The sequence below is a fragment of the Physeter macrocephalus genome, chromosome 11 (genome assembly GCF_002837175.3).
Source record: "Physeter macrocephalus isolate SW-GA chromosome 11, ASM283717v5, whole genome shotgun sequence".
In the NCBI taxonomy this organism is placed as follows: Eukaryota; Metazoa; Chordata; class Mammalia; order Artiodactyla; family Physeteridae; genus Physeter; species Physeter macrocephalus.
In genome coordinates, this window is record NC_041224.1 from 58,448,220 (window position 1) to 58,470,039 (window position 21,820).

The 21,820-nt window shown below is 38.5% G+C and overlaps 1 protein-coding gene and 1 non-coding gene across 3 annotated transcripts; one reads left to right on the forward strand and one right to left on the reverse strand.

Annotated features, from left to right (window-relative positions):
* Positions 1-1,813: 1,813 nt before the first annotated feature.
* Positions 1,814-1,885, reverse strand: TRNAQ-CUG (transfer RNA glutamine (anticodon CUG)). Its single transcript has one exon. It is a non-coding gene; the product is annotated as a tRNA-Gln (tRNA).
* Positions 1,886-2,235: 350 nt separating this feature from the next.
* Positions 2,236-20,870, forward strand: RAB11A (RAB11A, member RAS oncogene family). Of its 2 annotated transcripts, XM_007112096.3 has the most exons (5): positions 2,236-2,412; positions 8,749-8,944; positions 9,204-9,397; positions 10,585-10,665; positions 19,114-20,870. In XM_007112096.3, the coding sequence occupies exons 1-5, from the start codon at positions 2,373-2,375 to the stop codon at positions 19,251-19,253; spliced, it is 651 nt and encodes a 216-aa protein (XP_007112158.2). In that variant the 5' UTR covers positions 2,236-2,372; the 3' UTR covers positions 19,254-20,870. The 2 variants fall into 2 exon arrangements, with proteins under 2 accessions (XP_007112158.2, XP_023984660.1); XM_024128892.1 differs by lacking the exon at positions 2,236-2,412 and having other exon boundaries at positions 8,703-8,944.
* The last annotated feature ends 950 nt before the right edge of the window (positions 20,871-21,820 follow it).

Sequence of the window (21,820 nt, forward strand, 5' to 3'; positions counted from 1 at the left end):
ACTTGCTTCTTCCTTCAGGAGTCAATGCTGGCTCCTCCTCTTCTGGGGAGTTCTTCCTAGTCATCTCAGTCCCTCTGAACTCTGGCATTTGTTGCCAGAACTCTCATTAGTTACTCCTTCAGAACTGTTATTGATATTCCACCTTTCTTGGGTCTTACCTTGTCTACCCACCTGAATAGTGCTGGAACTGTGTGTTATAAATACTCTGTAGCAAACATAATATTTAGCTGCTTGAGTAATGTTGTGCATCTCCCCCAGTGTGGATAATGACCACCCCTGCACAAGGCAGTATCTAGGCCTTAGGTAAACCTTCTGTTGGTTTATACTGTCATGGAAAGCACTGAAAATGGCACTGTATTAGTTTTTGATTGCTGCTGTAGCAAATTACCACAAACTTGGTGACTTAAAACAACAGAAATTTATTATTTTATAGTTCTATAGGTCAGAAGTCTGACATGGGTCTCACTGGGCTAAAATCAGGGTGTCAGCAGGGCTGTGTTCTTTCTGGGAGCCTTAGGGAAGACCCCATTTCCTTGCTTTTTCCATCTTCTTCTTCTTTTTTTTTTTTTGTGCCTTTTCCACCTTCTACAAGCCTCTGCATTCCTAGGCTCCTGGCCCCCTTTCTCCATGTTCAAAGCCACAAGGGCTGGTTGAGGCCTTCTCACACAACATAACTCTGACCTCCTCTGTGTCCCTTTGCCACTTTTAAGGACACTTGAGAGGACATTAGGCCCACCTGGAAAATCCAGGATAATCATCCCATTTTATTTTTTTTTATTTTTTGCGGTACGCGGGCCTCTCACTGCTGTGGCCTCTCCCGTTGCCGGAGCACAGGCTCCGGACGCGCAGGCTCAGCGGCCATGGCTCACAGGCCCAGCCGCTCCGCGGCATGTGGGATCTTCCCAGACCGGGGCACGAACCCGTGTCCCCTGCATCAGCAGGCGGACTCTCAACCACTGCGGCACCAGGGAAGCCTTATCATCCTATTTTAAAGTCAGTTGATTTGCAAACTTAATTTCCATCTGCAGCCTAATTCCCCTTTGCCATGTAACCTAGCATATTCACAGTGCCCAAGGATTGGGAAGTGGACAACTCTGGGGAGCCATTACTCTGCTTACTACGGGCACGCTTGCCCAAAAGTCTAAATTGCATATAGGTGGTAGTGGGGTTTGACAATAAATGGGAAAAGCTTTTTGGCATTACAAAAACTCTCTTCAAATACAGGGAGGCCCTGCTGCGTGATCTTTGGCAAATCACTTGAGTCTCCCCATCCACATTTCTGCTAAAATGGAAATTGCGATCCTTTGCTCTGCGTGTTAAATGAAATAATTATGTAACCAGGTTTAGCTTAGAGGATGACAAATAGGGTTCAAGAAGTTCTTGATGAATCTTGATGAGGAGGGTGGGCGACGTTCTCTGAATGACATCTGGAGAAGGTTAGAGATTTCGGGAGAAAAGGAGTGAGAAGTGCCTGCCCTTGAATGAAGTTGGAGGTTGAAAATTCTAGCAAAAGGAATCAACTTTCATGGAAGCTTTTGAAGAGGGCCCAGGTTAAAAAAAAAAGGGCGAAGAGCAGAGGCTACTTAGGAGACACCTAGGTGACACCTAGGTGACAGAGAGTACAGAATTGAAGAGGGAAAGGTATGTGGTTTTCCTGGGCAAACATAATATTTTGTGACATTCTCTTAGTTCAAGGACACATATACCGTAGGTGTACAGTCACCTAGTGAATAAGTAAATGAATTATAAAACCGTGGCCAGGATAAAAAAAAAAAGCGATAAAAAAAAACCCAACATAAAAACCCAGCGGTGTAGGTTCCACCGAGATTTGAACTCGGATCGCTGGATTCAGAGTCCAGAGTGCTAACCATTACACCATGGAACCGCCACACTCATAATGTCGCCTTCGGCTCTCTAATCCTTAAAGAACCCTGCCCCCATCCACAAATCAACCGCCAGACGCAGTGCTGAAGCGCTCCCCAGCGCCCCGCTTCGCGGCATGGCGGCGCGTGGAATGAGGGAGAGACCATTAAGTGTGGAGAGCAGCCGCTAGGAAGGTCAGCCGGGAATCCAGGGTTCAGTAACTGCTCTGAGCCTTCCGGGGGGAGGTGAGGGGGAGGTGGGGACGAGAATTTGAAAACGTAAGCGAAACCCGAGAGCTCCGCCCTTCTTAGCCTCAGGGGCGGGGCACCGCCTCCCCGGAAGTACTTCCCCTTAGGGGCGGGGGCCTGCCGGAAGTGGCGTAGCGGCAGGGAGGGGTTCTTTACCGGGTCCGGCCGCTGAAGCTCGGCGCTCGGGTTACCCCTGCAGCGACGCCCCCTGGTCCCACCGGTACCACTGCTGCTCCCGCCCCTTCGCTTCTCGGCCGCGCAATGGGCACCCGCGACGACGAGTACGACTACCTCTTTAAAGGTGAGGCCACGGACTCTCGAACTCTCCCCCGAGTCCCGGTTCGGGGGCCCGGGACACTCCCGGGGGACCTGCCCGCGGGCTGCCCCTTCCCTGAGATCGGCCTTCCTCAGACCTTCCTCTGTGTGCGGTTCTTCCTGCGGTCTCCCAGCTCAGCTCCTTTCCCTCCCGTCACAGAGGGGATCCTTACCACACAGCGGTCTCTTAGCGACCTCCCCAGAGGCCTGAGGACGCCACAGAGCCCCTACCCTGCGCCCTTCTCGCGGCCGGCTGCTGTCTCCCAAATCGCCTTCCTTCCTCCCCGGGTTCCAGGGCCCCTTCAAAGGGGCGCCCCTCCCACCGTCCATCTTTTCGGGTTGAGCGCCCCCTCCCCCTCAGTATACACCCTCCCTGAGCACCTCTGACAGGCCCTTCCCTCCGCTCTTCACCTTTCCCTCGACGCACGCTCCCAGTACAGGTCTTTTTCTTATCCGCCGCCCTTTCCTCTCGGGAGGGCCCCTTCCCCTCCCCTCGGACAGACGCCTCTCCTAGCACTCTTCTTCCATCACCGGGGCCAGGCCCTGGTTAAAAGCCGCACGGGCCGGCGGCCCCACCCCCACCCGCCCCACAGTTCTCTCGGTCAGTAACCTTCTCGCACTGCCCCCAGCATTGGTAGCTCCTTTTCTGCCTTCCCTCCCCAGATAGTTGAAGAGCTCTCCCACGTCTCGTGTGCGACCCCGACGCTGGGGGGGTAGAGCAGGAGGGATCGTCCCAGCACCCACGCGCGCACTTGTCGCAGTGACCTGGCCGACCGATGTGACTTGCCACCTACCCTTTTTTCTTCTACCCTCCCTTCCCAGCGGCAGCCAGCCTGGGATAGCTCTTGACTCTGCTCGAGAGAAGGGGTTGCGGATGGGTGGTGGCTGTTATCCTTGCCAGACCTGAAGGCCCAGTTCCTGAGCAGGAAAGGTTGTGCGCTGCACAAATACTAGCTTTCTTTATCGCTGTGGACTGGTTGCTTCCTGCTGCAACACTGGGAGGATCCAACCTTTTGGTGTTTTTAGAACAGGAAGGGAAGAGTCCTAGTTGGCCGCATACCTTTTCCCAAAGGTGGGGGGGGGGGCGGCCTGGGGAAGTTTCGTGCTCTTTGGTCAAATTAAATATTTTTCATAAGGTAGGGAAACATGTAGTGCACTTGGACAAAACATATTGGAGGGTGGGGAGTGAAGAAAAAGAATTGCTTATTGGTTAGTCCAGAAAGAATCCAAATAGTTTTTTTTTATCAACAAAAATAACAGGTACAGTTTTCATTGAGAGAAGAGTACACTAAATGCTTTTTTTTTTTTGTTGGATGAATGCGCTCTCTCTGATGGTCTTTCTCTGCTCCTGAATTAGGAGGGCAGCCATCAGTAGTATGCCGAACAAAGATCATTACCAAGGAGGAAGAAGCCATTGCTATTAAAGCTTTACAGTGGAGGGTGGAGTTTAAAAAGAATGTTAAGCTTGGTGACTGTTTCTGACTTTGCCACTGGGTGCTAAGAATGGTTGACTAAACAAGCAGGAAACATTGCTTTACCAATACTTTGCAAATCTTGGCACACTAGCGGATGATATGCCCTTATCACCACTTATTCTTCTGGGCCAGAAATTTTTGTATAGGGCGAGTACCTTCAGTATCCACTCCCACCCTCCTGATAGTGGAAAGGCATTTATGGAGAAGAGGGTACTTAATGTATTTTACAAATAGAAAAAAGAAACATGGATTAGTTTGCACCCTCTTGGCTCAAGGCATCTGAGGTCTGGTGCAGTTACTTAAGTGAGACCCTGGAGACTGGATTTAGTCATTAAAGAGAGATTTGTTTTTTTTTTAAACAAGGTGCAAGGGCAGTGGGCAGCTAGGTGCTTTTGAAGTAATTAATTTAGGACGAGATAGACTATCAGAGTTTTTCTCCTGTTTGTTTTAGAACTTGAATGTTGGTTATAGAAGCCAGTTATTTTCTCAAAGAATACTCAGTATCCTGGATTGGCTTAAGAAATTTTAACTTAGCTTTGGGTTTAGACCATCCTACTAACAATGATTGAGAGAGCACAGGGCTTTGGAATCACACAGGCCTGGGTTCAAATACTGACTCAAGTCTTAATTTGCTGTGTGACCTTTGGAAAGATGACTTTTTTGAGCCTCAGTTCCCTCATCTATTAAAAAAAAAAAACCTCTCAGGGCTGTTGTGAGAATTAAATGAGACTGATTGTAAAATTTCAGCTTCTGTGAGGACTCAATAAATGGTAATAATGTGAAAGAAGTTACTATGGTTCTCATCGGGTTTTTTTTTAAACCTTAAATCTATAACTGTAAGCATTTAAGTATTAGTAAAGAAACTTAAAACTAGGACCTCCTAAAGTGTTTTATATTTCCATGGGTTATGGTTTCATGTGTTGTACATTTTGCTGTTTGATAAGGTGTTTTAAAAATTCTGCGAAAGATTTCCACTTTTTTTAAAGCTCTTACAGGATATGAGTCACTTTTTAACTTCTGTGATGATTATGTAGCCAATTTCTTATTTATACAATTATAATTTAAAGCGAAGCAACAATAATTTCATTTTAAATGGTTTCATTCTACATAGATTTATTCCCTGAGATGAGCTGCAGCTGTCTAGCTGGAAGAATGCTTACCTAGCAAACTTAAGAGTTGAGGGAATTGTAAATTAGTTTGTAACTCTAACCAGCTGAAAATGAAGGAATATTTTGATTGGTGTAGGATGGAGTGGTCCAAGTGGGAATGTAATGTGGGGAGAGCAGGAGCATTATTCTAATCTATGTATTTGTTCTTGAACATTAATCTTTAGTTAAGTTCAACAGTGAGACTTTTGGGGGAGGTGGGGAATTAATTTAATTTTTTAAAACTTGACTTTTTATTTTAAAAACTTTAATTCCACAAATATTTACACACAATGTGTTTAAGACCCTTTGGGACACATAAATGAAGTATGAATCAATCATAGTTCCTATTTACAAATATTGTGGTAGACACCAATTCAGTCAGAGTCACATTTTCTGAAAATACCTGGATACATAGTCTACACCATTTTCTTTTCGGTCTCATTGAAGGTCAGTAGTAATTAACCATCAGCTGATTGCCAGTGGGACCGATCATAGGAACTTTGCTGTCTTGCATCTTGATAGATTTTCTTTCACAACTTTTGGTTGAGCAATTTTGGTTCTGCTGAATCTAGAAAAACTTGTCTAGACTTCAGCCTTATTGAATTTTAAAGACTCTTGGTGAGGTTGGACTATGAATAGTTGAAAGAGTAGAAAGATCTCCAAGTTTATTTATAAAAGCCAGTATGAAAATTATCAGTTACTTCTTCAGGTGATAACTTTTAGGTCTGAGATACTATGGTTGATTTGTTGAATTAAATTTTAGTCCAGTACATTAGTTTGCAAGAGAGTGTGTAAAACTAAATGTGGTTGAAGAGTTGGAAATTTTTGTTAAATAATGGTCAGTTAATATGTATATTCTGTTTTTATGTCATTTAGCAGCCTAGTATTTGATATATAATGAACCAAATTTAGCATTAGATATTAGATGATATGTAAAATTCAGCAGATGAGGTTAACCAAGTGGTAATGAATATTATCAGGTTATTTTAGAAATGTGATACATGTTTCATATACAGATGCTGTCATTTAATTTATGCTTACACACACGTATATATATGTTATGTAGATGGCTATAGTTATAAAATGTTTAAAGTGGAAGTACTTTTAACCTAAGATACTAGTTATGGAAAGTATAGGAAAAACTGCAAATTCCTTTCTTGAACTATAGGATGTGATCATATAGTTTGTCTCATTTAAAAAAATCAATTAAGTTTTGTCATCTTAATAAGAGAAACTGTTTTGATTAGAAATTAAGTCTGAGTCCATGAACATTCGGGTTTTTGGTTTGTTTTTTTAAATCATAGCCAGTAAATTCTCTTCTGTTGTTTAGGTAATTTAATCCATTCTAGTTTGTTTATTTTTTAGTGAGCCTAAATATAACCTTTCTTGGTGTGGTTTCTCATTTGGCAACTGAATAGAAGCAGCTTTCCTTAGTGTGTCATTTCTCAGCATCATCTTGGCAGCGCTATTCTTAAAGAACCAATACCTTCTGTTGTCATTTAAGATACAATCCTTTAAGAAGTTGCTAGTCATAACTGTGTCAGCCTTTTCCATGTCTAGTTGAGATAACTATTTTATACTATATAAAGTATTCATGAATCTTGAATTATTTTCAGATAAGGGTACTAATTTTATGTTAAAATTAATTGGTTATATCAAGGGGAAAACATACCCTCACTAAATATTTTTATGATGGCATAAAGATTTGAGGATGGGGAGATAATGAACATAATGATTAAAGTGGAGGTTGAAAGGCAAGAGACCAAACTTTGAAAGTACTAGAGTTTTTGTGGGATGGAGAAAGTGTTCTTTGAGTTATTTATTTATTTATTTTCCAAAGGCATTATCATTCTAGATATCTTGCTCTTTGGCTTCCAACTAAATGACTGGCTTCTAAATCGATATATCTGATGTATCTGAGTGCCTATGCAGTAGAAACGTTCAGCTTTTTGGTTTTTCCCTTCTTTCCTATTCCCACTTCGAGTGAGGCTTTTATACCTCAGTGCTAGCATGGGGCCAGAAAAGATTCAAAGGAGTTTTCCTCAGCAGAACATCCAGCCCCTTAGGCTAAGAGGCAGCAGTGAGTACACCCTGCTAATAGGGTGGACTTGATTACTGAAGCTGGGGTTTCATTTCACATCTAGAATGGGGGACCTTGAGAACTAACATATCAACCAACTATCCTATAAAATTGGAAGTGCATTGTTTTTGTACGTTACTTTCATGACCTTAGCATCTTCTTCCCTGGTATCCAAATTAAAGCATTTACTGTATTACCTGTGTTTGCTGCAGTACCTCTGACACCTCTAATTGACTATATAACTAGAAATAACTATGCATTTTGCTGCATGGGGTCACTGCTGCCGGGATGATTTCTTGCTGAATCAGCTGATAGAGGAGGCCAGAAAGATATGCATTTGCTAATTGTACTCTCTCCAAGACTGTCCAGAGGCCAGCTTATATCCGCTCTTGTGGCAAGGAAGGAATGCGTAATGGACTCTGCCCTCTGACTTGAGTGCAGTGAGCTCTCACAGTTTTCACTGCCCTTGCCACCCTCTACCAGATACCAGTCTCTTTAGTAAGGCATGGTCTTATTCCTGGTGTTATTCTTGCATGTTTGATTATCTAGTCCTGGTATCTAAGTCAATTAGCTAATAAGAACTAAGCAGCAGCATTAGTAGTCAACAGTAGGAATAAGTATAATATTTTATGAAATCCTGATAAAATTTTTTACCAAGGAAAAAATTGTTATCAAGCTCAGATTCTGTAAACCTGTGAACTCATTTGTTCTTTAGATTCAGATAGAAATGCTTTAAAACAAGTTGACTGCCTATTTCCGTATTGTTTTTGAAGTGTAATATCACCTTAGGTGAAAAAGAATCCACTGTATTTAGCTAGTAAATAAACTGCCTCCTATAGTAATCATAGGAAATAAATTCATCTAATCAAAGCTTTTTTTTTTTTTTAAGTCATTAAGTCGTAAGTAAAAGTGTTGCTTTGGCTTTGACTCAGAGTAAGTAAGAGTTATTAGTCAGCTTTCTAGGGCCCCTGTTAAACTTAGTGGGGTGCTTGTTTTTGGTGGGGTCTCTAGTCTTCTGCCAGTCTGGTAAATGTAACTATGAAAGGGCCATTGTAGTTTCTGTGATCTGGGTGGCAAAGTTTATAAACTTGATGCCTTCTGTGTTACGTGTATTTCATTTTGCCTAAGTATGAGTCCTGAGGTCATCCAGGCTTTGATGAGACTAAGTAGAACATACTTAGGGCACTAACATCCTTTGTTACTTTCATGTCTAATACATTTTCATATCACAAATTGTTCATTTGGTTTAGGATTTATCTTTCAAGTTATTACCTTCTAAGGTAGTAAGGTTGGTATAGCGTTGATTGTTAAATTAATGCATTAGCCTGTCATCAGTGCCTAATAGACCTATGATTAAAATTTGCATGTGTGAGACAGGATACTTTATCTGTGCTAAGCAGGTGATGTGTGAAAGATGATGTGTGGAAGTCACTATGCAGGTAGAAACATGTTAAAAAGAATAAATTGGTTTTATCGATTGATAACATGGGCACTCAGCTCCACCCCCACCCTCATCCCTTTTTAAAAATCAGATGCCCTGTCTTTTTTGCTTTAAAACATGATGGCATTGTGAATGTGTGTGCCTCATTCATCTGACATTAAGTTCTTTGTCTTTTTAGTTGTCCTTATCGGAGATTCTGGTGTTGGAAAGAGTAATCTCCTGTCTCGATTTACTCGAAATGAGTTTAATCTTGAAAGCAAGAGCACCATTGGAGTAGAGTTTGCAACAAGAAGCATCCAGGTTGACGGGAAAACAATAAAAGCACAGATATGGGACACGGCAGGGCAAGAGCGATACCGAGCTATAACATCAGCGTAAGTCTCATAGTTTTTTAAGTTCTGTGAAATAGGCTACCAAAGTGAATTAGCTGACTTTTGGTATTGGAAAAAGGTACTGTTTTGTTTCCTTTAAAGAATTCCGGTATTAGGATTCTAAAATTTATAAGTGTGTTTAAAAAAATATATATATGTGTATGTTTATATATATATATATTCCATATACTTAGTCTTTTCTGGTGTTCTCTTCCATCTTGTGGTTGTTTTCTAATAGTTAAATACATGTTTCTGTTTTCAGATACTATCGTGGAGCTGTAGGTGCCTTATTGGTTTATGACATTGCTAAACATCTCACATATGAAAATGTAGAGCGATGGCTGAAAGAACTGAGAGATCATGCTGATAGTAACATTGTTATCATGCTTGTGGGCAATAAGAGTGATTTGCGCCATCTCAGGGCGGTTCCTACAGATGAAGCAAGAGCTTTTGCAGGTTAGTGATATGAATTCTGTGATATTACAGTGATTCTGGATTTCTTGCAGTTTTGATAACCCTCCCATGAGGGTAATCGGTTACAGTAGTTTTGGAAAGGTAAACATGAACGCTTAACAAGTATTGTTGTTTTGAAAGTGTGTGATGACTGTATGACTCTTTTGCTTGACTTTGAGTTATTAAAACTGTAGTATTTTCAGTTTTTGCTGCCAAAAATTGAATATGAATACTGTCTTTTCTCTCCCTGGAACGGGTAGATGAAATCTATGTTTATTCTGTGCTTCCTGCCTTTTTCCATTATGTCTGTTTTACTAAGGCTTGTTCTATGTGTGTCCAAAAAGCAGTGGCCCGGGGAGTGGTCAAGGACCAACAGGGATGTAGCTGCTTAGGAGTTGTAACTTTTTTGGCTTTATAGAGGATCTGCCTATCTATTGACTCCGTATTGGTAGGGGCAGCCTACTAGAAGGCAACATTGTACATTCTTGACTAATGAAAATTGTGACCTTCCACTATTGATTATGCTGTGAATAAAATTTTCTATCACAGTTTTTTAGTTTTCTAGGAGAGAAGCTTTATTTCAGATAATACAGTCACAGAATTCTGAGTGAATCACATATACCCACCCACGTTCATACCATAGCTATGTGGTTGATGGGGAGAATCCCAGTAAGGGATGAAATTAGCTGAGTATTTGATAAGTTTACTACATTATGCCTAGTGTTGTTCGTTGCTAGTGGTAGTATTTAGATGTAACGAGTATTTATTTTAATTAAGAAGTCGGTGAGGGCTTCCCTGGTGGCACGGTGGTTGCGCGTCCGCCTGCCGATGCAGGGGAACTGGGTTCGTGCCCCGGTCTGGGAGGATCCCACGTGCCGCGGAGCGGCTGGGCCCGTGAGCCATGGCCGCTGAGCCTGCGCGTCCGGAGCCTGTGCTCCTCAACGGGAGAGGCTGCAGCAGAGGGAGGCCCGCATACCACAAAAAAAAAAAAAAAAAAAAAGAAGAAGTCGGTGAAAATTTCTCGCTGTCATTTTTAGTCTACTACAGTGGAAGTAACATGTGCTCTTATTCCTCAAGAAGTTGGGGAGGTCTTGGGCTTTAAAAAAGTTCTGTTACTTTCCTTTTGAAAGCTTTAATATATCCCTTGTATTAAAATTTGACAAGACTGAAGTTTTTGTGTCTCCCCACAGAAAAGAATGGTTTGTCATTCATTGAGACATCTGCTCTAGACTCTACAAATGTAGAAGCTGCTTTTCAGACAATCTTGACAGGTAAGACTTGCATTTTTAGATTATACCAGTGGGAATTTGAAGTATTAGGAAGGAAATTTAAACAAATTAATCAGGAAACTAAACTATAAAATCACACTGAGAATGACTATCATTTGAGAGCTACTATCGCAACACATGTTTAGAGTACAAAATTAGTTAACAACCCTTGCTTGCTGAGCTTTAATCATCCTAATTCATCTGGTTTATAGTGGGAAAAATACTTTGAAAATAATTTGTTCACTTCTGTTATTACTTTGGTCCATGAATTCCTTATTTCATGGTCATAAGCACAAAGCAATGCTTAATGGTACTTTTTAGAAAATAAATATTGAAATCCCATTTATGGAAAGATATGAATGTCCTGTTGAGATTCAGTAAAGAAAAGGCATTCTTGGTTCTGACTTGTTATAGAAGCACCAGGGAAAAATATATTCTTAAAAACTTAAATGAGAAAACAAAAAGTAAAATTTTGCCATGATCTATTATTATTGGATAAGAAGCAAGGTGTCACCTGTGGAGAAAATCAGCCAGTGATTACATACTGAAAAGTTTAAATAAGTGGGAAAGGAACAAAATTCATGCTGTTTTGGAATGTGGATGTGTAGACCAGGTCAACCTCAGGGATAAGAGGATATTTTATTTATGTTGACTCATATTTACCCTGACTTTAATAGAATGAACAATTCATCTGAAAGTTTAATATTAATCCTCTAATAGACACTTCAATGAGTTGTTTTTAAGTACTTTAAAAATGTATATTACTTAAAAAAAATTATTTATTTAGTTGGCTACGCTGGGTGTTAGTTGCAGCATGAGGGATCTAGTTCTCTGACCAGGGATCGAACCCAGGCCCCCTGCATTGGGAGCGTGGAGTCTTAACCACTGAACCACCAGAGAGGTCCCTGTATATTACTTTTAAGAACTCATAATTTAAAGTATAGTCTTAATATATAGTGATCTTATGTGGTGTTCTAAAAAATATATATGGAGAAATGGTTAAGTAAATGAGCTTCCAATTATAATGTAAGAAGATTTTTATTCTTCGTATGCAGCACTTGTATTGGAGACCAACAGATTTTAGCTTTTAAATGTTATTTTACTGTAAAAATGTAGGGAATAAAACTTAGGGTTTAGGAACATGGGCTTAGAAGCCTGACTTTGTTTCTAGTCCTGGCTCTTCCACTTATTAATTAGCTTCTATAATCTTAGGCAAGTTACTTAACCTTTCTAGCCCTTAATTTCTTAGTATGTAAAGTTGAAATATGTTTTGGGAGTTCTGTTATTTTCTTTCAAGTAAGGGCTTGTATTTATAAATACCTTGTGATATGATTTGACTTGACTGTTAATGTTGTGACTTAAAGGTTTTTGTCTCTATAACCTAACTCATAGAAAAGAATTGTCTGTCTTTTGGACATCTACTCTAGACTCCAAAAATGAGTACATGAGTTTGTACATGTAAAATACTTAGCTGTCCTTGGTACATTGTAAATATTTGATATCGGTAGCTAAATAGCAGTTAAGGTATGAAAAAAAGAACTTATTAAAAATAAACTATATTGATGATTTACATACCTGGTTTATTAGAATTCTTTTCTGTTATCAGAAAAATAGTAAATAAAGGATGGTACTAGGGTTGGATAAACAGTCTTTGGAACACAGTAGTTTTCTCTTAGAATCTTGGTGTCAGCTTTCATTGCAGATTGTTTCAAGCAAGCAAGATCTGATTGAATATGCAGTATGTCTGCAAATCCTTTTTTTCCTTTTTTAGCACTTGTGTGGTTTCTCTTGGGTCAATGTGTTGAATACTCAATTGAGACCCAGGAGCTGTAGGTTTTACTTTTTATCACTTTGCTCTCAGTCCCTGTGTAACTAAAGTCAGTGAACCTCCCTAGTCCTAAGATTCAGTGTCTTAACATGAGTGAATTAAATCATCTTCAAAGTCTGTGAGTCTCTTAAGGCCTCTGAAAAACCTCATTTGAAAAAACTTTAGTTAGTCCTTGTTGGGTTATTTTTTATGTCCTATCAAATCTCTGCTATAATTCTAGCCCATTCTGATTTCAATTTATAGCCCGTTTATTCTCATATTGAGTGAAAATGAGTCCAAGTGTTTTCCTCCATCTGCGGTTAACTATTTTATGTATCATTTTGTAACATTGAACGTACGATCTGTTCAAACATGAACTAATCAATAAGCAGTGATATATACTTAAAATTGATGTTTTGTCCTGAATGATGAACATCTGGCTGTTTCTCTTAAAATTCACTCTTGATTAAGCTTTTGTTACTGCTTAATTAATATTGCTTGAAAGCAAACAAAGCTTGAGCTTCACTTACTACTACCACTTTTCCTCTCTATATAGCCATTATTTCCTCAGCTTCCTATAATAAATATCAGTGTTGATCTGTGGGATCAGAGATCACTGCATATGGCAGCAGACATCTGTGTTTTGCAAGTGTTAGGATGTTTGTTCTAAACTTTTCTATATAATAATGGGAGTATTAATGCATAGAAAAAACAGGAAATAGAACAGTATTCTCATTAGGCTTAATTCTGCCTTACGTGTTAACAGTATTAAGGGAGCATTTATGTTGTATATTGATGTTGCTGGAAGAAAAAAATAGCCTTTTACTTTTTAAGATGCAAAATTATGTATTAGAAAATGTATCTCCATTGTTACTTCAAAGTTAACTGTTGCTTTTTTTAGAATTGACCCATGCCATTCCTGACATTCATGAATTTGACAGTAACTTCATGACATAATTTTGCTGATGGTATTTTTAGGAGGTAGTTGGTTAGTGCATGAGTGAGCCTGATACATTGCTTAGCCTCTAAATTTCAGTGCAGCTTTGTTTTCTTTCATCCTCAAGTTCATTGAGGGATGTTATTAATCCATATTTTCCATACTGTATTATTTTTTTCTTTTAACTTTGAATTTTGACAAATTCAGACTTAAAGGTTGCAATAATAGTACAAAGTATTTGCAAATACCTTTAACCCATATTCCCCAGATGTTGATACTTTACCACACTTGCTTTATTCTTTTTCTTCCTCTCTAAATATATTAAATAATACTGTTTTTTTCCTGTACCATTTGAGAGTGACAGACGTGTTGCCCATTATCCCTAAGTGCTTTTCAGCATGTATTTCCTAAAATCAAGGATATAGTCTTTTCATAGCCATAGTACATTGATCAAAATTAGAGAGTTAGATAATAGTACCACATCAATGTTAAGCTACAGATCTTATTCAGATTTTGCCAACTGTTCCAATTATGTCCTTATTAGCAAAAGACAGTCTGTAATCAGATCATACATTGCATTCAGTTGTCATAAGTCTTTTTAGTTTTCTCTAATCTGGAATAGTTCCTCATTTTGTCTTTATTGACATTTCTTGAAGGGTATGGGTCCGTTATTTTGTAGTGTCCCTCAATTTGGGTTTGTCTTATGTTTCCTTGTGATTCAGTTCTGGTTATGTATTTTCAGCAGGAATACCACAAAAGTGTTCTCAGTGCATCATATCAGAAGGCTCATGATATTGGTTTGTCTTATTAATTACTGGTGATGTTGGTTATGATGATGTCCTCCAGGTTTCTCCGTTTAATTAATAAGTCCAAGCCATGTGTGTAGTATGGAGACTAAATAAATTCTTAATTCTGTGGTTGAAAGAATTTTTTTTTTTTTTTGGCCGTGCTGTGTGGCTTGTGGGATCGTATTTCCCCGACCAGGGATTGAACCTGTGCCCCCTGCAGTGGAAGCATGGAGTCCTAACCACTGGACTGCCAGGGAATTCCTGGTTGAAAGAATTTTAGTTCACTTAGCATGTTGTCTCTTAAAAGTGAGGCTAGGGTTTTTCAGGAATTAGTTTTATTGGAGTAGTGAGGATCTTTTAATCAGACATAGTAGCTTTGATTCTTTGCATGTAGCAACCTTGTGTCAGTCAAATCAGAGCATTTTTTTGACCTTCAAGAAACTTACATCGTGAGCAGTAGGTTTGAAGAAGGTCTATCAAATTCTGACGTAGGCTGTAGTAGGATAACTCAGGTCTCTATTTTCACAATTTTTGGAGGGACTGAGGAATTTTCGTTTTTTTTTTGTTCCCCAATTTGGAGCTATTGCATTTAACTTCCTTAGAATTTACTTTGAAACTTGATCCATACTTCCATTAGAGGAGAAATAGGCATATGTCTTTTATTTAACTTTACTCGGTTATATTTAAAGCTATTTTATATTAATATTTTACTTTATATTTAGATCTCATACAAGAGATCCTGATATAAGAACAATAAAGCAGAATTCCTTTTCTTTCTAACCTTACCTGTCCTTTGGACTTCTTGAAAAGGGTCTGCACGGGAATTGGTATATCACATACATTTGGTTCTAAAGGAGAACATGCCCTTGAAAGAGGAAAATATTTGCATCTGGTTTAGCAAGTTATTAGTCCTGTTCCCCTCCCCCCACTTAAATAACCTTCTCTAATCAGATACCAGCTAGAAGGTACCTGCTTTATATTTTCTTATCAAAGTTTTTTTTAAGTGACACACCCAGCCACAAGAGATGTTAAATTACTTGTGTAGCTTCTTAGTGCCCATTCTAACTGAAAGAAAAAATTTCTCCTAATTTTCTGATCAGCACTTTCCTTTTTCTTTGTTGCCTTGGGTGGCATTTTTATTAGCAGACATCTTTTTGGTGACTGTAGCAATGTAGTAATAATCTACTTCTACAAAACAGTATGCAGTACTTGCAGGCAGTTTTATAACACTGCTCAAATTTCTTTCCTTGTAATGAGATCTCTTTATTTACCTTTCTGTGTTCTCTGAGAACTCTGCTTTCTCCTTTCTTCCAGTATTTGCTTTTTATTTAAGAACCTGCAAAATAATTTTTGTTTTGGTTCCCCTAACGTAATATTCAAAACCACTTGTAAAGAAGTTAAATTTGTAGAGGGTCACATTTAATCATTTGCACTTGAGAAAGAAGAGCCTTCCAGTTGGGGATTAGGGAGAAAACATAAAGAATAAAGAATGAATGGTACAGTTTTTCAGTAAGTTGATGATTATCTTTACTTCTTAGTCACTAGCCTGACTGAATGACTGTCTTTCTCTTTACCTTAGACACTCTGGTCCCATCCCTTTTTAAAATTTCTTTTAAAATTAATTAATTCTTGGCTACGTTGGGTCTTCGTTGCTGCACGCGGGCTTTCTTAGTCTACTCTTCGTGGCGGTGCGCTGGTCTCATTGCGGTGGCTTCTCTTGTTGTGGAGCACGGGCTTTAGGCGCGCAGGCTTCAGTAGTTGTAGCACACAGGCTCAGTAGTTGTGGCTCGCGGGCTCTAGGACGCAGGCTCAGTAGTTGTGGTGCACGGACTTAGTTGCTCCGCGGCATGGGGACCAGAGCGCAGGCTCAGTAGTTTTGGTGCACACACAGGCTCAGTAGTTGTGGCTCGCGGGCTCTAGGACGCAGGCTCAGTAGTTGTGGTGCACGGACTTAGTTGCTCCGCGGCATGGGGATCTTCCCGGACCAGGGCTCGAACCTGTGTCCCCTGCATTGGCAGGCAGATTCTTAACCACTGCGCCACCAAGGAAGCCCCGGTCCCGTACCTTTTTAATGAAAAGAATCCAAATGAAGACTCCACGTCCTGTATATCCATTATTTTTTTTCTTTTTTAAACTCTAGTCTGCCTTTCTTTATTGGAATCTAATTTTTTCTCTTGTTTGCTTCTTCACCTTTGAACTACTGTCAACCTTCTGAAACATAAATTTTAGCCACCTGCTTCCCCCAAAAAAGCATAAGAGAAGGCACATGAGCTGTCAGTGTTTTTGTTAGTTTACATATTCAGTTGATTACAGTTTGCTGTTATTCAACTTTAGGGAAATTAGTTTTTAACTTGGAAAAAAATGTATTAATTTAGTTAGTACATTTCCTTTTCTTTAACTTTTTGTTATGGAAAATTTTCAGAATACCAGAAGTAGGATACTATCATGAGCTCCCACGTAGCCATCAACAACTGTCAGTTCAGAGCCAATCTTTCCTCCACCTACTCCCTCCCCCATTATTTTGAAACAAATCCCAGATATTACATCATTTCATTTGTAAACATTTCATGATGTATATTTAAAAGGTAGGACTTAAACCAGTAACAACAAAACCATTTAAAAACTGGCAGTAATTCCTTATTGTCCTCTATTATCCAAACAATATTAAAATTTCCTGTCTCAAATTTTAACAGTTCAACCTAGAATCCAAATGATGTTCGTACATTTGAAAATATGATTCCACTTTCTTTTTTTCCCCCATAACTTTATATTTTTAAAATTTTCAAATACTACAGAAGTAATACAGTGAACACCCATATATCCTTCATCTAAAATCCTCAGTTATTAACATTTTGCCACATTTGGTTTATTTCTGTATGTGTAAATATACTTTTCTTCCCCTTTGCTCAGTCTTTGGAAAGCAAACTGTAGACATTATGGCACTTTACTACTAAACACTTGAGCATTTTATCTCCTCAGAAAAAGGCATTCTCCTACATAATCACAATATCGTATATCATATCCAAGAACTTTGTTTACGTAGTATTATCTAATGTGCAAGTTCATATTCAGATTTCTCCAGGTGTACTAATAATGTCTTTTATAGATTTGGTTTTTACAGTTTAAACCTAGGATCCAGTCAAGGAAAACACATTGCATTGATGGAATTGTTATATATCTGGGTACTGAATAGAGTAGCCACTCGCTACGGGTTGTTATTGAGCACTTGAAATATGGCTCTTGGACTGAGGAATTGGATTTTGAATTGTATTTATTTAATTTAAATAGGTGGTTAACGTATATTTAATATAAATAGGTGGGCTGTAGCCCACATCTAAAGCATTTATTCTCATCTTTTAAATGTATTTTGTGGCAGTAACTTTTTTTGAAGAGTCTTGGCCAGTTGTCTTATAGAGTGTCCCTCAGTCTGGATTTATCGAATTGTTTCCTCATGATAAATTCATTTTCAGTATTTTTGGTAGGAATACATAGGTGTCATTCATAGGAATATATTATACTTCATAGTCCATCATAATAGGAGGCATATCATGTCAATTTGTTCCATTTTTAGAATTCCCTTACCTTTTGAGGGTTTGTTTTATTTTATTTTTTTTTTTTGGAGGGAGCACTTTGAGAACAAAGATAAGATACATTCTTTGTTTGTAAGGGGTTTATATAGTCAGAGGGAGTTACTTTTAGGCAGTGTACTGTAAGACCAAATACAATATATTAAATAAGGATACTTGCTGTAGAGGAATTTAATAACATTTATTCGTGTACTTAGTTATCAAACCCCTACTATATGCTGGAGATACAGCAGTGAATAAGGTAGATACAGTTTTGGTCCTTATAGTTTGTTGACTGAAAAAAATGCACAACCTAAAAGTTGAGGATTATGTCTTATTTGGCGGACTTGCTGAGGACTTACACCCAGGAGGCAGCCTCTCAGGTAGCTCTGAGAGACTGTTCCAAAGAGGTAAGGGAGGAGCCAGGATATATAGGAGTTTCTTGAACAAAAAACTAGGTGGTCTGGAACATCAAAAGATTACTGTTAATTAAAGAAAACCAGACATCTCAAGTTAATGAATTTAGGGCTTTTCTTTGTATGGGAAGATGCAAGAGTCTGGGCTCATTGAAATTACTCCTTTGATATGCACCTTAACTATCTAGGGCCAGTATCCTACTTTTCTCCATCCTGAATTCCCTCGGGGTGCACTGTGGGAGAGGGGAGTGGGTGCAGTGGCTTATGACTTGATGGCCCATCATCCTTTGTTTACTGATACGGCAGGCAACGTTCCTCATCCACTAGTTTGTTTAGTGGAAGAGGTAGATGCTAAATGATTAGCTTTGATAAGTGTCATAGAAAATCTTAATTTGCTTGATTTGAATAATTATTTCATTACAGTTTAACTTTAGTTCAGGAGGCACTGATAAACATTATCTTTCCGTTCTTCTTTTCCAAGAGTCCTTTGGGATTTTGACTTGTTTATGAAGTTGTATGCTTCCCTATGTAGTCAACAGAAATACCTACTGTGTCTGATAATGCAGATTTAGATATTTTTCTGTGGTACAGTGTCAATGTATGTAGGTTTTTTTGGTAAGGGTAGAAATTTAGATCTAAGCCCATAAACTATATAATCTCTTTAGACCAAGATTTATTTAACTGATTGGTAAACCTTTCCCTCTGAAATGGAAAACTTTTATTTCTCTTTTTACCCTAAGGGAAATTGTTGTGAAATAATGGGTTGACTCGAATCAGTGGCTGTTTGAAAATAAAACTTTGAGTATATGCAGTCTCTGTTCAGTTTATTTGCATTTTTTTCTCTTATGAATATAACTTCTGCCTCTGTGTATCTTTTTTATCAACGATTTATGGGTCTGTTCACACTGGGTGTTGCTGTTTCTTTTTTTTTACTCAGAGATATACCGCATTGTTTCCCAGAAGCAAATGTCAGACAGACGTGAAAATGACATGTCTCCAAGCAACAATGTGGTTCCTATTCATGTTCCGCCAACCACTGAAAACAAGCCAAAGGTGCAGTGCTGTCAGAACATATAAGGCGTTTCTCTTCTCCCCTAGAAGGCTGTGTATAGTCCAATTCCCAGGTCTGAGATTTAAATATATTTGTAATTCTTGTGGTCATTTTTGTGTTTTATTACTTCCTCATACTTATGCATTTTTCCATGTCTTAAGTCTTTTGATTTTAGCTTTATAAAATCATCCACTTGTCCCGAATGACTGCAGCTTTTTTTTTCATGCTATGGCTTCACTGTCCTTAGTTTAATAAACTGAATGTTTGGATTCCACAGTTATTGTTTACTTTTCATCATGGAAGCTGTCACTGTAGGACATAATATAACTTGATCCCTTGAAGCTCAGATCTGTTGGTCTTGATTAAATCAAATTAAGAAGACTCTAGAAATAAGCTATCATTTTGCCACAGAGCAGCTTATAATTAATACACTCTTCTCTCAGTGCAGTGTATATTTCCATAAATCTAAGAATTGCCCTATGAACATAGCAGAATTTTGAGAGCTTGAAAATTTTCCATTATTCTGGAAGTCAATTTCTAACATGCCTTAATAGGGTTATGTAGTTTAGTAAATTTTGTTTTTTAATTTTTGTAAACATCGAAGTTGATTAGAGAGGGGGGCACTTTTTTCTGGATAAGAATTATCTTAATAAACACAAAAGACTGTGATGATTTCAGTAGCAGTATGGTTATGGGGCCATATGTTAAACAGTGCTGCCTGGCAGGCTGGGAACTGGAGAGACTGGTGGAATTCCATATGAGGTGCCTCTGTTACAGTAATCAGGCAGCCCAAGTCATTTAACTTCTCTAATTTCCCAGCAGTAGATTGTGTGGCATTTTATTGCTCAGGCAATAACTGGTTTAATGCTCTTAGTATCCAATGGTGAAGTGTTAATTTTGTCTGAAAACCTTCCAGTAAATGAAATGCAACCTAGTTTTATCACCATATCCACCAGCAGGCATGGAAAATTATTTTAACAATGCTGATTTTTGAGTTTTGTAGTATATTATGGAATATAGTCCAGTTAAATATCTGGTTTCAGTATGTCTAAAGAATACAGTGAGAGGTTAATTTCTGCTCAAGTGGTACCACTTAAAGGCATGTATTCTTTTAGTACGCAAGATGAAATAGTACCTTGAGTTAAATAGAATGCATTTAGGCATTGTACAAACCTGAAAATTTTCTTCCACTACGTTATTGAAATCAATGGAGCAACTCATTTCTCATTCAGAAATGTGCACACTAATATTTAGTTTTGTTTTCTTGTGGATAGTATTGAGCACTTAACTCTGAAGTGTTCTACAAGTTGTGTCAACTAAAGTGATACTATTCAGGATGGTGGAATATCCCCAAAATATACATGTGTGTGGGCTTGCATAGATTACTATGTTTCATAGTTAATCTTCTGTCTTTTGCGGTGCTCATGACGTGTGGGGCGCACGGAAGGCATTGCTGTGATTAGTCAATTTAGTTTTTCTCTGTAGCCATTTTATTATTTTGGTGTATTGGTTATGAAGCTACTACTATCTATTTGTAAATCGCTACTTTGTATTTTATGCATGCTCTGTAACTTGATTTTTTTTTTTTAGTTATTGATTTGGAATATATTCACATTCTAATAAACAGTTATAGGGGGACTATTCTTTATGTTGTCAGATTATATTTTTCCTTTGAGTGCTTTGGATGTAGCCGTGGAATATTTGCTTCTGATGAGTAAGAGCATAGGTCCTTGGATTACAGAGTAAACAATTGAATTGGAGGCATCATTGTGTGAATTCAGCTTTGATTTTAGACATATAGTTCAATTATGCTGTTCTTGGAAAAAGTATTGAATATTACCAAAAACATTAGGAAAGTAGTCTCTGTACTTTGGTACGTAACAGTGTCACCAGACCCAAGAAAAGGCTCCATCACTATTTTACTCAAAATTGGTAGTAAATTTTTTACAAAATTATTTAAGAGGAGAAACTAGGTAGTGAATTGAAAATGAGTAAAGAAACTTGAATTTTTCCCAAATGTAGACTTAATGTTGCCTTGGGCATGGTTGGATCTTGGGAGAATTCCAAGAAACCTTAAGTAGTAGTAGAAAATGAATCTGATTGCATTTCAACAAGTGTCTTCATTCTGAATAGTATCTCAGGAGACAGACTGTCTCAAGTAAGAAACATTAAGTTTTTAAATATTATGACAATTTAGGGCTCAAGGTAGTTTAGAAGTATTTTGCTTTTTGACCTTGCTTTTCAGTTATTTTAACTTTGAATTTTTAAAAAACCTATTGTATTGTCCTGAAAAGTCACTTAGCCATCTTGATTTTAACTTGTATGTCATTGTTCTAAAATGCTTTTTATGATTTCTCTCTAATAGTAGTTGTTACTCTGTAAGGGTAAGTTTCTTTAGCCATTGCAACTGAGTATGCTAAATTGTAATTCTAAGAAGGGGTGCTAGTTGGTGACTTCTGGCAGAGGGTTCTGCAGGAAAGTTAGACTTCTTGAGTTTGGATTGCCCATCAGAGCTAGTCATATTTATTTCATCATTTGGGAAATAAACATCTTAATATTTGTCATCAGTGACTTATATTTACAAAATGCAAAC

Coding starts and splice junctions, on each gene's coding strand:
- RAB11A (XM_024128892.1), top strand. CDS start 8,703: ATGTGTGTGCCTCATTCATCTGACATTAAGTTCTTTGTCTTTTTAGTT. Junction 8,945..9,203: donor TACCGAGCTATAACATCAGC/GTAAGTCTCATA, acceptor TTCTGTTTTCAG/ATACTATCGTGGAGCTGTAG. Junction 9,398..10,584: donor TGAAGCAAGAGCTTTTGCAG/GTTAGTGATATG, acceptor GTCTCCCCACAG/AAAAGAATGGTTTGTCATTC.